The sequence below is a fragment of the Thamnophis elegans genome, chromosome Z (assembly GCF_009769535.1).
Source record: "Thamnophis elegans isolate rThaEle1 chromosome Z, rThaEle1.pri, whole genome shotgun sequence".
In the NCBI taxonomy this organism is placed as follows: Eukaryota; Metazoa; Chordata; class Lepidosauria; order Squamata; family Colubridae; genus Thamnophis; species Thamnophis elegans.
Window position 1 is genome coordinate 105,799,493 of NC_045558.1, and position 15,465 is coordinate 105,814,957.

General features: G+C 38.7%; 1 protein-coding gene and 1 long non-coding RNA gene across 2 annotated transcripts in view; one reads left to right on the top strand and one right to left on the bottom strand.

Moving 5' to 3' along the window:
* Positions 1–9,462, top strand: part of PLXDC1 (plexin domain containing 1) — a 75,951-nt gene extending 66,489 nt beyond the window's left edge. Inside the window, exons 11-14 of the mRNA XM_032234525.1 lie at positions 1,015–1,153; positions 5,412–5,444; positions 7,765–7,928; positions 8,879–9,462. Coding sequence (XP_032090416.1) covers positions 1,015–1,153; positions 5,412–5,444; positions 7,765–7,928; positions 8,879–8,989 — 447 coding nt within the window. The 3' untranslated portion in view covers positions 8,990–9,462. The remainder of the gene's footprint in view (positions 1–1,014; positions 1,154–5,411; positions 5,445–7,764; positions 7,929–8,878) is intronic.
* Positions 116–14,305, bottom strand: LOC116520363. Its single transcript, XR_004256773.1, has 3 exons — positions 14,178–14,305; positions 13,771–14,008; positions 116–200 (listed from the first exon to the last, which is right to left on the bottom strand). It is a non-coding gene; the product is annotated as an uncharacterized LOC116520363 (long non-coding RNA).
* Between the last annotated feature and the right edge of the window lie 1,160 nt (positions 14,306–15,465).

A 15,465-nucleotide genomic window follows, 5' to 3' on the forward strand; every position in this document is an offset into this window, starting at 1 on the left:
ACTATATGAGAATCTGACTTTTGGTACACATGTATACCTCTTTCAGCTAAAAATCTAGCTGGGAGAATGAAATTAAAGAACATTTATTTGGATCCATTTTACTTACCGTAATCAGCTCCAGATGTCCAGGGCAGTTGATCGTGTAAAGAGTTTAAGAAAACAGTATCAAAAAAGATAGTGTGCACATCTCTGAATTATTTCTGGACAAAGATGAAGAAACAAAAGACAGTGTTAGAAAAGTGGCTACAATTTATCAACCAATCATCAGTTATTTCCAGGGACTGAAGACCTTGTGTAAGAACCAACTGAAAAGACACAAAATGCTTAGTCTACAGAGAAGTTAACATTGACATTACACAACTAAGAACAGATGTGGGGAGTGAGGTACGAGGAAGACTAAGCCTTTACAATTAGATTGCAGAGTCCATATCAGAGGTGGTATTCAGCAGATTCTGACCAATTCCGGAGAACCGGTAGCAGAAATTTTGAGTAGTACGGAGAACCGGCAAATACCACCTGCGACTGGATGCAACCACACATATTCTCTGCCTCCCAAGTCCCAGCCGATCAGGAGGAAATGGGGATTTTGCAGTAACTTTCCCCTGTCACGCCCACCAAGCCATGCCACGTCCACCAAGCCACATCCACAGAACCAGTAGTAAAAAAAATTGAATCCCACTACTGCTCCATATTTGTATGTTTCCAGAATATTATAAACGTAAATGGGATTAGAAAATGGGGTTTATTGATTTAAAGTTGGTATTTAAAACATATTTTACCTTGCTCTTTAGGAAAAGGAAAAAAATTGGTATACAGTTTCTGAAGATTGATACTATTATAATCCTTCTGCTTAGATTTATAATTTAAAAGATATGACTCAACAAAGAAAAAGATATTAGCAAGAGGAGGAGTAACTGTTGCAGTTCTTAAACTAATAAGCTTGGGGTGATTGCTCTTAGTGAGAGGAATGGCATCAGGTGAAACCAAAGAAACTATTTTGTGCTGTCATTTCAGTCAGAGGAGCAGACGTGTGCAGATTTTGAAGATGATGAACACTATATGTCTTCAACTCCCAATCATAGCCCCTTTACACCACTTCCAGAAGACACCATCACATCATCCTCCCAATTTATAGACAGCTTAACTACAGAAGGTAGGCACCATGTGAGGTTAAAAGATGCCGGGTTGTGTGATTCATGTGTGTTTAGGCTATGAGAGACTAATTATAAATTATACAGCTAGCTCTCTTAACTTTTTTTTTACAGAAAAGGGTGTGTTTTGAAATTTTTTAGAACTTCTGTAGGTGTGGCCTGCTTTGTGGGAGTGGCTTGCTGGCCATGTGACCAGGTGGGAGTGGCTTGCCAGCCATGTGACTGGGTGGGCATGGGCAACTTGTAAAATGTGGTGAAACTCACTTAACAACGCTCTTGCTTAGCAACCAAAATGTTGGCTCAGAAACTCTGGCATTTGAAGCACGCAAGTCTTAAAGCTTTCTAGTTACAAGACCCTTGCACCCCTAACCCTTTAGGGAAAAAAACCCAGGGGTGTTCAAACTTGACAGCTTTAAGACTTGTGGACTTCAACTCCCAGAATTCCTCCTCTCGCTCTTCATCTTGATGATGTGTGGATGGGCGGGGGGAGGGAGCTGGAACCGGTTCTAAAAGGCATGGTAGATTTCTGGAACCTCTTCTATAGAAGTGGTTAGAACTGGAAGGAACCCACCCCTGGTTCAGCCCCATTCCAGCCCATTCAAGAAAGCTACAAGTCATATACTGGCCTCTCTGAAATTGATTTGGGATTTGCTTGTTTTTCCCCCCTCCTCATATAGCTGTGAATTCTCATCTTCCAAAATTGTCTTAGTTGCACTATATACAAACACAATGTCTTCTGTTTGAAAATGACCATCACCTCCTAGGACCAAGATGGCGAACCTATGGCACACGTTCCAAAAGTGGCATACAGAACTATGTCACCTGGCACACGCAGCTTCAACCGTTCCTCTTCTGGCGCACATTGCACATATGACGATCAGCTGGCCTTTGTGTGTGCAGCAGTGCTGGAAACCGGAAAAGCTGGTCTTCTGTTTTCCAGCATGAGCATGTACACTGGCCAGTTCATTGGCACATGCACATGTGTGGCAGTAACTAAGAGATTTGCTGGCCGGTGCGCACACATGCACCAGAAACCAAGGTTCATTTTTTGGTGTGTGCATGCTCCCTGGGCAGCTCCTCTTCCTAGTTGCGTCCCAGATGAGTGTGCATGCAAAGTGCCCCCTTTCCAGTACTCAGTGCCGAAAAGGTTAGTCATCACTATCCTAGGATATGTAAATTTGGAGGAATTATAAAATATGCCTTCCTATGCAAGAAATGGGGGAAAAAATCAAGATGGCAGTCACAACCGTGTGATCTAATCCCTGCCCCTTTTTAAAAGGCACTGATTCACATACAAAGGAGGCGGGGTTAGATTGCAGGGTTGTGACCTCCATCTTGATTTTTTTTCCCCTACTTCTGCAAAGTCATTTAGGGTACTTAACTGTGCAGTATTTCATCACAGGTCCCAATTGTACTTTACAATTTAGCTTAGTTTTCCCCATTTTTTAAAAAGCGATGTTCTATTTCTGAGGATTATGTGTGCAATGTGCCTAAATTAGCACCAAATTTTGTTCTCCCCTGAGATTAGTGACAGGTGCTGATTTAAGTGTGCTGCTTAATAGTGTCTGCTTCATTTGCTAATTACATTAAACCGAAAAGAACATTAATATTTGCCCTTCAGCAATGAAGGAAAGAGAGGACACATCCTTTCGAGACAGAATTGACTTTAAAAAAAAAAGACTATAAATTTCTTAGTTCATTTTTTTAACCCTGCCAAGGAAGAAAAAATGTTTGATATATGTATCCTTACACACATTTTATGCATAATGCATATCCATACACACACACACGTACCTACACAAAACCTATATTTTATCACTACAAAGTCTTATGTATGCATACTGTATGTCTATGTCTTTATGTGCAAATTTGTCCAGAAAGCTGAGCCAAGTCTTTATTTGTAAAAGAAACAAATTCTGGAACTTGAAAGACTTCAGAGGTACATTTGAAGCCAGAGGCCATGCTGGGAAGATATTATGAGGGCTGCAGTCCAATACATTATTGATGATGCAGGTTGGGCATGATGGGAACTATAGTGCAATAGATTAAGATTAAGATTTAGTTTATTTGTATGCCGCCTTTCTCCGGGAGGGACTCAGGGCGGCGAGCAACTCAAAAGGGGAAAAGGGGATACAAGCACAATACACCTAATTAAAATACACAAGAGTCATACAGCCACACAAGTCGAGAGGGGAGGGGAACTCATCAACCCCAGGCCTGCCGGCACAGCCAGGTTTTGACGGCTTTCCGGAAGGCCTGGAGAGAGGTGAGGGTCCGAATCTCCGCGGGGAGTTCATTCCAAAGGGCCGGAGCTGCTACAGAGAAGGCCCTCCCCCGGGTGGTAGCCAGATGGCATTGGCTGGTAGACGGAACCCGGAGGAGGCCGACCCTGTGCGATCTAACGGGTCTATGGGAGGTAATTGGCAGCAGGCGGTCTCTCAAGTATGGTCTCATAGGTTCGCTATCTTGGTCCTAGATTGAAAAAAAACTGTGCTTTGTGCATTCTCAATGGTACATATCCTTTTATTATTATTCTACAAATCCTGAATACAAATTCAAATCAGGTTAGCACCAAAGTAGCCCTAAGTTTGGGGCTCCATTTTGGTTCAACTCTTATGGGCAACTCCTTCTGCATTTATTTATTGTATTAAAAAAATACTTGGCTGCCATTTAACAGTAAGCAATATATAAAAAAAACAAATGCATTCATGCTTTTGTTTCCTTTCAAAAACAAATAGCTAAAGTCCTCCTGGATCCACAGCTGACCTTTGATTACCACCTGTCGGCTGTGACCAGGGGGGCATTTGCCCAGGTTCGCCTGGTGCGCCAGTTGCGACCCTACCTGAATCGGGAGGCTCTCACAACAGTCACTCGCGCCCTTGTGACCTCTAGGCTGGAATACTGCAACGTGCTCTACATGGGGCTGCCCTTGAAGAGCATCCAACGGCTTCAGCTAGTCCAGAATGCGGCCGCACGAGTGATTGTGGGTGCACCTCGGTTCACCCACATAACACCTATCCTCCGCGAGCTGCACTGGCTACCTGTTGATCTCCGTGTGCGCTTCAAGGTGCTTCTTACTACCTACAAAGCCCTTCATGGTAGTGGATCTGCGTACTTGGGAGACCGCCTCCTGCCAATTACCTCCTCTCGACCCATAAGATCTCACAGATTAGGCCTCCTCCGAGTGCCATCTGCCAGCCAGTTCCGGCTGGCAACTACGCGGAGGAGAGCCTTTTCAGTAGCAGCTCCGACCCTCTGGAACGATCTCCCCGTGGAGATTCGTACCCTCACCACCCTTCAGACCTTCCGCACAGCCCTCAAGATCTGGCTATCCCGCCAGGCCTGGGGGTAAAGAGCATAATCTGCCCCCACCCGAATGTTGAATGAATGTTGCTTGATTTTAATTATACATTGTGTTTTTATGTTATTGTATGTTTTCCCCTCCCATACAAGTTGTTAGCCGCCCTGAGTCCCCTCAGGGAAAAGGGCGGCCTATAAATAAACTCAACTACAACTACTACAACTAAATGAACTGATTTGATGTAGTAATTTAAAGTGCTGGCCTAGAAACTGGGATCCTGTGGACTCTAGTTCCTCCTTAGGCTGGCTGGGTGGATTTGGGCTAGTCACTCTCTCAAGGAAAGGAGGAATTATTGGCATGTTTACTACTTTGAATTATATATAAAAAAGACAGGATTAAGATATATTTTAAAAATTGGGAAATGTCATAAAACGCAACAGGAGTAATTGCAGCCCATGTGGGTTCCTTAAATGCCGAAATATGTTCTGGGGAGTAACAAATAATGTCAGCTACTTTTCCAGCTGTTGGATGGTAGGGTGGAGGGGGTGTTGGTATGAAAAAGATAACTCAGAGGAAGAAAGTAGTAAGTTTCCTGTTCCTTTCAATAGCCTTACTCAGAATCTCTAGTACTGTACAACAGGGTAACACCAATGGCCTGCCCCTTCTTTCTGAAAATTTGGTGATTAAGCTACAACAGGACTCCACTATTGTATTTTCCAGTATTTAAATCATTGATTAATTCAGTATTTAAATCATTGACTAATTCAGTAACTTAACTGCGCCATCTTAAGAGGAACCCAAGCCTCTGATAATTAAGCAGGCACTTAATTTAAATCACAGTGCTTCTGGATTTTCTCTGGAAGGATTATTAGTAGACAGCATGAGGGATCTAACTTGTCAAAAAAAGTTTTGTTATGCCAGCTCATTTTCACTTTTTCGTTTTTGTTTTGTTCTTATAGATGACACAAAGTTGAACCAGATCCCAGGAGAAGGTAAATGTTTTCCGATGACCAAAGTTTGTGAAAATATATTTGTCTAGAACAAATTTTTGAATTTGACATTCTCCATAGAGATTATTTAGAGCTCCCAAGATCTCTAGCCAACATAATTATTGGGGACATAGTCCAACACATCTGGAGATTACCTGGTTGGAGGAAAATGTCTTAGGAGTTTGACATAACCCACATGGCTCTCAAGTTATTTTTTTTCAATTGATGTTGGAGAACACTTAATAAAAGAGATGTTGTCCGTGATGTTATTGTGAAGGAGGGAAATAACCTCAAGGCACTTTGTTAATTTCTGTCAGGAGTAGTTGATGCTCCCCTTTCCCTGCTCAAATCATTGTATCCAAAACTAATTAAATTGCTTCCTGACTATTGAAGTTTTTAAAAAGACAAGCAATCACAAATTTTGTAGGTAATATTTCTCTATTTTTTTATGACATCAAAATCACCAGACAAGACATGTCAAATTCCTAGTCAGACTCTATCAAAAACAGACCCTTTAGCTGATTGATGCATGTTGTTGAGTTGATGGTTTTGTTTTATCTGATAATCTTCAATGACCAGATGGTGGCAGCAACTAGGAGCAGTTGACAGATGACAGAAACTTTCTTTTAGAACGGATTTGACAGCTGTCTTTCAAGACCTTGGCAACCTCCTATTTTGATTATTACAGTATAGTGTTAACCCTTCCCAATACTCTTAAAGTTGCACTTTTTCCTTTTTATTTTACTATTGGTTAATGCTCCAAATAGCACCATACGGTCCACACTTCTGCTGTGGGTTTTGCTTCTACTTGATTATAGTTTTAACACCTGTTCTGTTTCCTTGCTACAGCTTACTTATACTATATTGTTTGTCGCATTAACTTGTTGGGTTTTAATGCTATTGTTTCAATAACTGGAAAAGAATATCATACTATTTTGATAGTAGACTTTAATATTTTCACCAGTTTGTCTCCTTTTTCTACTTTCTCTTCCTTTTCTGTTCTATTTCTGAATTATTTCTATGAATGAATGGATGTATAGTTACAGAAACATACCTATATTTAAAACAAGGTGTGCAAATTTCCTATAGTAAGAAAATATTTATCATACCAATTTCTTTCTGTTGTACTGCTGCTGCAAATATAATTTTCTGCATGTTCAGCTTATTCAGAGCAGTAATTATATACCTCAGTATCTCAGTATACCCTACATACCTTATTGTTGCATTGCATTAGAATATATGCAAAAGTTCTATTAATATACTCTACTGGAATGTTATTAGATTCACCTTTCCTCCAGGAAATTACACTCAACAATAATCTTGCAAGGTATTATTGGGCTAAGATATAGGGATGTCCTACAATCAATCAGCTTGCATTTCTAAAGATGTACTTAAACCTCCCAGATTTTTGTCCAACAATGAATGATAGCATGACTAAGATAGCAAGTTAGTAAGACAGCCAAGATGGGTAATTTAGTTCCACATATTATGTAGCTATATTTTCATAGAATGGCAACAATATCCCAACCACAACATTTTTAATCCCTGGCATTCTCTCCAGTTAATAGTGGAACAAAATCTTGCCTAAAACTATAGGGAACTATTGTCAGTCAGTCGTTGTACTCATACATCATGCTAACTATAATGTGTCAATAGTGGGATTCAATTTTTTTTAGTACCAGTTCTGGGGACACGGCTTGGTGGACGTGGCATGGCTTGGAAGCCATGGCTTGGTGGGCGTGGCAGGAGAAGAATACTGTAAAATTTCCATTCCCACCCCACTCCAGGGGAAGGTTACTGCAAAATCCTCATTCCCTCCCAATCAGCTGGGACTCGGGAGGCAGAGAATAGATGGGGGCGGGGCCAGTCAGAAGTGGTATTTACCGGTTCTCTGATCTACTCAAATTTCCACTACTGGTTCTCCAGAACTGGTCAGAACCTGCTGAATAACACCTCTGATGTGTTTGCTTTATCTTCATTTTGCACAATGTAGAAACTCCACCAAGTGTATGTTGCTTTATTGATTTCCAGGATTTATATCCTGTACTAACAGGCTCTAGGAATGTATCAATAAGATAAAATATTAAATACAAAAAAACCACAAAACATAAATCTGTAGATAAAGAAGGTGCTCGTGAACAATATCAATCTCTCATTCAAACAGAATAGCTGTAACTTGTTGATCAAAAAATAAACAGCCTTAGAGCTCTTTGGACTTCATTGGAGGGGAGAAGATATTCCAAAGGGCAGGAGCCACTACTGAGAAGTGAATTATGAAGTCTCACTCTGTCTCTTTTCCCATGCCTTATAATAATCTTCCCAGAAGGTTTGAGAGATCGTGTTCCTACAAAAAAGGGGGGATCCCAAATCCATACAGGAACAATTGTTGGAATCCTCCTCACAGTTCTTCTGATTGCTGCTATTATTCTTGCTGGCATCTACATCACCAGTAATCCTACTTCAAGTGCTGCTTTGTTCTTCATTGAGGTGAGCTTAAGAGAAGTCCCTTGTTTATACTTTGTCTTGTTAAAAAGCTGGATTTATTAAGATTTAGAAATATTTTATAGCAGGGGGGGGAATACTATTCATCCCACAGGATATGCAATCTATTGAATATAGACCCGTTGGTGTTGCCCGGAATCTTTGCAGAGAGGACAAGTTAAAAACAAACAAACAAACCTCTTTTTCAGTTTGCAAAGTAGGAGAATTTTAAAGGCAAAATGAATGGCCAGCATTGTAAAGGCTTTATCACTTAAACTGGTCCCAAGAGTCTCTCCTTTGTGTCCTGTCCTATCCACTTCAATGTGCTTCAGAGCAATAACAATTTTGTACTTTGAACCATTGGGTGCACAGTATGCAAATTTAACAGCACAAAAGTTGCTTAAATTAAAACAGGACTTGTTTTAACCCTTCCTTCTCCCACTCTTTAGGTTTGTGGAGAAATGTTAAAAGGGGGGGGGGAGTGACAACACTTAGTGATTCTTTCAAAAGTTAAAAAAGGAAAAAAGAATCTGGAGAAAAGGATTTGGAAGGAAGCAAAACTAGAAAATAAAATGACTGAGAGTATGTCAGTAACTGCAGAAAGCATTTTATCCAAACTCTCCCCAAACCTTAATGCACCCTTGGTTAAGATTTTGTGTTATACAATGGCTGGAATATTCAGTTAAGATCCAGGGGAAATGCAGATTCAGATGAAATTTTCTAGAGGACGTTAGCCTGGTCTACCACATAGTGTTGTGGTAAAGATGACACTGGAGAAGGAATACACTTCCTAACATTTTTAGAAAACTAATACAACATTGAACATTGGAGGGTGAGAACTGCAATTAGTAAGCCATGAAAAAAAGCATGCAGATAGAAATTTGTGGGTAAAGTGTGGGTGTTTTTTTTTAAACAAAAAACTTCCTTTTCTCAAATCGAAACTTTTCTCTCTACAGCGAAGACCACATCAGTGGCCTACCATGAAGTTCAGAAACCGCTCACCTTACACTGAAGTAGAACCATCTGGTCAGGAAAAGGACAGTTTTGTTGAAGCAGATCAGTGCTAAAGAGTATACCTCCTTTATTGCTCCTATACCTTTAATTAAGAATCTGCCATCTACTGTTTTATTTTGTGATGGACAAAGTTGAAGGTTTGGGGGGGGGGGAGAAAAACAAGCAAAATTAAAAAGAAGCCTGAAGGGAGAATTGGAATGGATAAATTAAGAGTGCTTTGAAATGGGATGGGTGGCAAATAAATTTCGTAATAAATAAATAAAATCAAAATAAATTAAGTCTGAAAAGATTAAAAAGACAGACACATGTGGCATAGGGCTGCCGGGTAAATCATCAAGAAAAGTTATGACCGCTGCAGAAATTAATAGTACCTGATTATCTTGCATGAATATTGTCAGGCGTAGCCATCCACAGATATTATGGATTATAGGAAATATCCTTTGCCCAACCCACCTTTTGTAGGCATTCTAACCAGTGGTGAGATTCAAATTTTTTTACTACCTGTTCTGTGGGTGTGGCTTTGTGGGTGTGGCAGGAGAAGGATACTGTAAAATCCTCATTCCCTCCCCATTCTCAAAATTTCTGCTACTGGTCTCCAGAATCTGTCAGAACTGGCTGAATACCATCTCTGATTCTAATCATAAATATACAGTGCCAAAATAATGTGTGCAAACTGTTTTCCTCCTTCAAATACAGATTAGGAAAGAGGGAGATATAACCTTCTAGCTAAGATTGAAGATATCATGCCAAACTTTCCTTGAAAGATGTGAAGGGATTTTTAAATTAGAGAACCACGGAACAGCTGGTCTGACTTGAACTCTTCAACACTTCAGCCTTCTCACCTTAGTTATTGAATGAAGCATCTCAGTTTGGGCTGGGCCTGAAATGCAGCCTTCATATTTATATGAAATAGTGACATACAATTAGCCAAAAGGGGAAGAAGTTAATTAGAGGCATTTCTATTGACAGTAATTTTCTCTACCTGCCATTGAACCAGTCAGAAGATAAAATATGTATCAGCTCTGTACCAAGCAAACTCATATGACTTCTGCTGTGAATTGTTCTATCATTTAGTTATCTTTGTATTCTTTCTAAAGGCTTAAAAGCCAAATGTGGACATAGATTTCTGTAACAGAACAAGTGGAGAATTTTCTCAACAGGATGCAGATATGTTTATTTTCATGAAGGAAATACTAAGTTTGTGAAACTTATGAGTAGAAATTTATTTTTTATATGTCAATTTCTTCATTTTTCTTCTAATTCAATTTCCACTTCAATTAACAATGATACTGAAGGTAGGAATCAGGATTGCAAGTATCAGGATGATTTCCAGGCTCATTTTAAATTGTGGATATTTAATTTTTAAAAAAGTTTTGGAAATTGCATGATTCTTTGGATTTTGTTCAATTTCCTATTTTCCCTTATATAAGTGAATAACTGCATCTCTAAAAGGATAGAATAGATCTTAGTGTTGCAAACTATTTCTCAGTTAAACTATTTGCTGTTCCATGAACAATGCATTCTAAAACACACAACATCCAGATGGGAATCAAACTCAGAATAATTGATTAGGTTGACTATGCGGCACATAAGTGATCTTAGTGGTTTAGCATTGGACAAAGTACTGGCTTTGTAACATCCCCAAGGTTTTGCCAAGAAGGGAATTTCCATTTACAAGTAGTGAATGTTATTGTACAAACATCACCATTTTGCCTTGCACAGGCATATTATACAATCATTAGCAGGAATATTTGCTTTGTCCTGTCTGCCACCCAATAAAATGACTGAATGTCAGAACTGGGGTAAAAAGACTACCACAGTACAGCAGAATAAGCAGCCCAATGGCTTGTCGACATCATAAAAACACGAAATCCTCAAATTTTATTCTTTTTGTTCAGATGCAACCTTCCCCCACCCCCCAAAAAAAGAACTTGCTTTGTTTTCCTTGCTGACTGGCAAAGGAACACTGATTGGCTGAGACATTTTTACTTCATCTATTGGTACAGAAAGGGTTATGATTTTTCTCCCTTATTTGGAAAAAGTAATCTATACTATTTTGTTATCTTCCAATAGTCAGCTCCGTCTCACTAAATCCTGCTTTGTTTTAATTCTAAAACAAGATTTAGGAGATAGAACGTACATTGGTTATCAATCCAGAATTGGAGAGCATAAATATGAAACGCTGTCCACTTACATTACAGTAATATAAGTTAGTAGACAACAACACATATATCCTCCCTTTATTCCAGGTAATATTTCATATGGACATAACTTTCATCACATTTTGAATTTCCCATTTATGCTTTGTATATTGGTTGCTATATGCAGGGGAAAGAGAAAAGTAGGGACAGCACATTGCTAATCCATTATATGTTAATTTAATTAACTACCAGAAACTTAGCCAAACTTATTAGTTGATGCATGTCATATCTTAAAGATAACTTACTGTACTTTAGCCCAGAGATATTAAATACTTTCCATAGGTGTCAAACTGGCAGCCCACAAGCCAGATGTGTCAAACACAGGTCATGCCCACTGCAGCTCCGCAAAGGGAAAAATCCACCGTGATATATCATGTTATGGCGATGTGACACCACGAGTTTGACACCCATGCTTTACACTATCCATATTGCATGGAAAGATTGCACATATTGAAAATAAATGTGTCATGCTATTAGTTAAAGGTGGAAAAGAGAGGAAATCACCTCTAATTTTACATGTAGGGACGCATCCTATGTCAACTCTTTTGCACACTGCTTCCTGACTCTAAAGTTTGACTAAACTTTTCTGTCTAAGGGGTTTGTTCAAGAACAAACTTTAATTGTAAATAAATGCACAGCGATGCAAAATTGAAGAAAATAGCAATAGCAATAAGACTTATATACCGCTTCAGAGGGCTTTCAGCCCTCTCTAAGCAGTTTACAGAGCCAGCACATTGCCCCCACAGTCTGGGTCCTCATTTCACCCACCTCGGAAGGATAGAAGGCTGAGTCAACCTTGAGCCGGTGAGATTTGAACCGCTGAACTGCAGATAACAGTCAGCTGAAGTGGCCTGCAGTACTGCACCCTAACCACTGCGCCACCTCGGCTCTTGCTACAATGCTACAATGAAATTGGAGCTATTACCAGTTTTATGTATCTTTGCTGAACATTTTTTTAAAAATCAAAGAAAAGTAGCAACAATAAAAACCAAATATGAAATAACGTATCTCAAATTCTCATCTTGGAAAATATTTATAAAGAATTTATAATTAAATATATATTATTTAATCACAATTGTTAGAATGATTCTGTAAAGAGGTACAAGAGAGAACACAGGCCTAAAAATTGCACACAACTGTTTTTGAAAAAAATGTCTCACAATCAAAAGGATGCAATTAAAAACAGAGAAAAGCTATCTTCCGTTAACTCCACTCAATACTGGTTTACACGAATGTTTTATAAAACTGTTTGGGGGCAATTTCCTGTTTTCAAGTTCAAAATGTAAAATCAAGTACTTTGTTCCTTTGCTAAAATATCACACTAACTCATAGTTTGTTTTACCATGATTCATTAAATAAATCACAAAATACTAAGCCATAAACCACAATCTACAAATTATAGAGTTTGGATTCATAGTGTGCTAAACCAAAAATATCCATTTTGGTTTAGTACAACATGTGAATGTATGCATCATAATATTGACCAAAGATTCAGACGTTACTCTGAGATTGATTTCACACATAATGGTAAAAGTTCTGTTTTGCTTAGCATGTTGCATGAACTCAGCCATTGTGATCTACAGATCATATTATTTAATTTTACTATGTTATACAAACCCAGCCACTATCAGTTGTGTTATTACACTGTTACACCATGGGTTAGCATAATGGGTAAGGCCAGGTCATGCATCTCTTGGAACTGTATAGGTAGCTAGAGGTCATGTTCATGGAAATTGCCAAATTTGGATGTGTTGAGCATATCTAATCTATAAAGAGCCCTTGCAGCAACTCCCTCTGTATATAAAAATCCTTTCAGTTAATATTATTTATCTCATAGCAATGCAAGGCCTAATTTCTTTCTACATACTTGAATTTATAGTATATTTCTGTTTTGGAAAAGATGAAATAGGAAAGCTTCAGGCAAAGCATTTAATATGGATTATTTGCATGGAATGCAATGTTGATACTACAATAATACATAATATTAAGTACTAAAATACTTTTCAGATTGCTTCAAGTTTCAGAACAAAAAACCAAAATTGTGACTGATCTTCGGATGGATTTGTGTTACATCAATATGGATTGCATAGCCATTCCGTCATTCATAATGTGTATGAATAACTTCCAATGCAATTAAACTAAAATCTACACTTTGACCATTTGTTGCATACTTTTTTGTTATCAGGAAAATCATATTTTGATTCATCTGAATGTTCATGAAGGTAACTTGTTTTGGGCCTATGGTGAACTGTCAACTAGATTTCCTTATGAAAGATGCTTGCTTGGGAAAAAGGAACTGATATTTGTTAGATGTAAAAAGGAAGGTTATAGAGTAACAAGCATACATTGCATAGTTTGGAGCATGTTACAATAGGGATTTAGGAGAAAAATTATTTGAAACTGTCAATAAAGGGCCAATTATCCTAACAAATTACTACCTTCACAATCTGCCATGCCCAATTTTCAGCAAGTATTCCCTGGAGTTTCACCTGATGAAGTTCACCAAAGTCTTGTCCACCCGGTTTTTGTGATATGGTACATCAATAATAAATACACATATTAAAACATACCAATAATTACAAACATACAGACAAATACCCAATTTTTACACCATCCCCCCCCCTTCTACTAACCTAATAAAGTATGAGTCTAGTATGAATTCAATCAGTTGTATGGCTGTTCAACTGGTGGAAATCCTGTAGCTGAAGTGTTGATTGGTCTTGGCATCTGATTAGCAGGAAGAAGTACAGTAGAAAGTCAGGCAAGTGGTTTAATCGTTGAAGGCCAACCAAATCCAATGCTGCTTCTTAACTTGGAGTACTGGTCCTGAAGTGACTGCAGTTTCTGCCGATAGGTTCCTATTGAAGGCTACTGAATCAAAAGATAATCATTAGCGATTATTGTGGCGTAGCCAGGATTCTATTAACACTCAACAGTCATCTATACCTAGTGAGTCATTAGGGATTTTCCAAGTCTGTTCATGTAGCTCTCAGTTATTTCCACCACCAAGAAAGCAGGTTCACATATGAGGTGTACAAACCTTCTTTTGGAGAAAGGTTCTCTTGCTAGCCATGGTCTGAGTTAAGGTCAACAAATCATTGACTGGAGTTCAGGATGGCTTGATCTCAAAGCGACTTCTACTCCTTTGATGACCTCTGGTCAGCAGGACACAGGTGAACTGTTAAAGAGACTTCACAAATGAAAAGTGTTGTGACTGGTTTGGATTGTTTATGATCTAATAAGAGTCTAATAAGTCCCCTGACTTGGGTCTTGGCCCTTTTGCCACAGGGTCCAGGAAAATCTCCTCTGAAGGAAAAATATACCTAAAAAACGCTACATATAATACCTGCAAATGGTTCAATTCCAGAGTTTAAACAGACTCCCAAAAGATGAATTTACAATGCAAGAGATGGAAAAACTTCCAGATTTAAATTGGTTAAGTAATAGTTTAAGTTGTTTGATTAAAACTAGCCTTTTGGCTTTTGGCTTTTGAGCCTTATAAGGCTTAATTACTTAATTACTTCATTATGCAACGTAGGCTGACTGACGCTGGTAGGCTGGGTTTTTTTCCTACCCTAGGGAATATATAGCAGGAGAATTAGCAAACTGTAGCAACGCATAGGAAGTACCCTGTTGCAGAAAGGAAGACCCCATTTTATGATAGGCTTATTTGTATTCATTTGTAGCTTAAGGTTGGGTCATCCATTAACTGAGCTGCAAAGGTATTTAATACTTTCCCATTTCTTAATAATTTTCCAGAATGAGAACTTGGAGAGCTGGTACAGTACATAAGAATGTATTTTCTGAACTGCTTCCAGAGCCAAATGTTTTTTTTGCAGGGGGGGGGGTATTTCTTGTTTCAGATAGACTATATCTGTCCATGGAGCTCTATTATATATTGCCAAACTTTTTTCCCCCTCTCCCTCCTTTCATCTTTATCAGAAGCCGTGTTAAGGGACAAAGTGCTCTCATGACCCATTTAGGAATATTAAAGTAAAACACACGGGTAAAAAGTCATGTGCCTTTTTTTTCTTCTTATTAGCCTGCATTGAGACAATGCTGAAATGCTTTTGTGTGAGGTAGATAATGGAATTACTGATAGAGGCTGAAATACAAATTCAATGGAGTTTGAAATACAAATTCAATACAAATGGAGGCAACACAGCAGATTAGGCAATAATGCTTAGGAAAGTAAAAATAAGCCTTCTTCCAAAGGGTGAGAGAAAACAACTTGCCCAGAATCATGCAGTTGGTTTTTATGGCTAAGGTAGGACTTGAAGTCATAAGGCTGGTTTCTTAATGAGTAGACCAAACTAGGTTTCTTCACA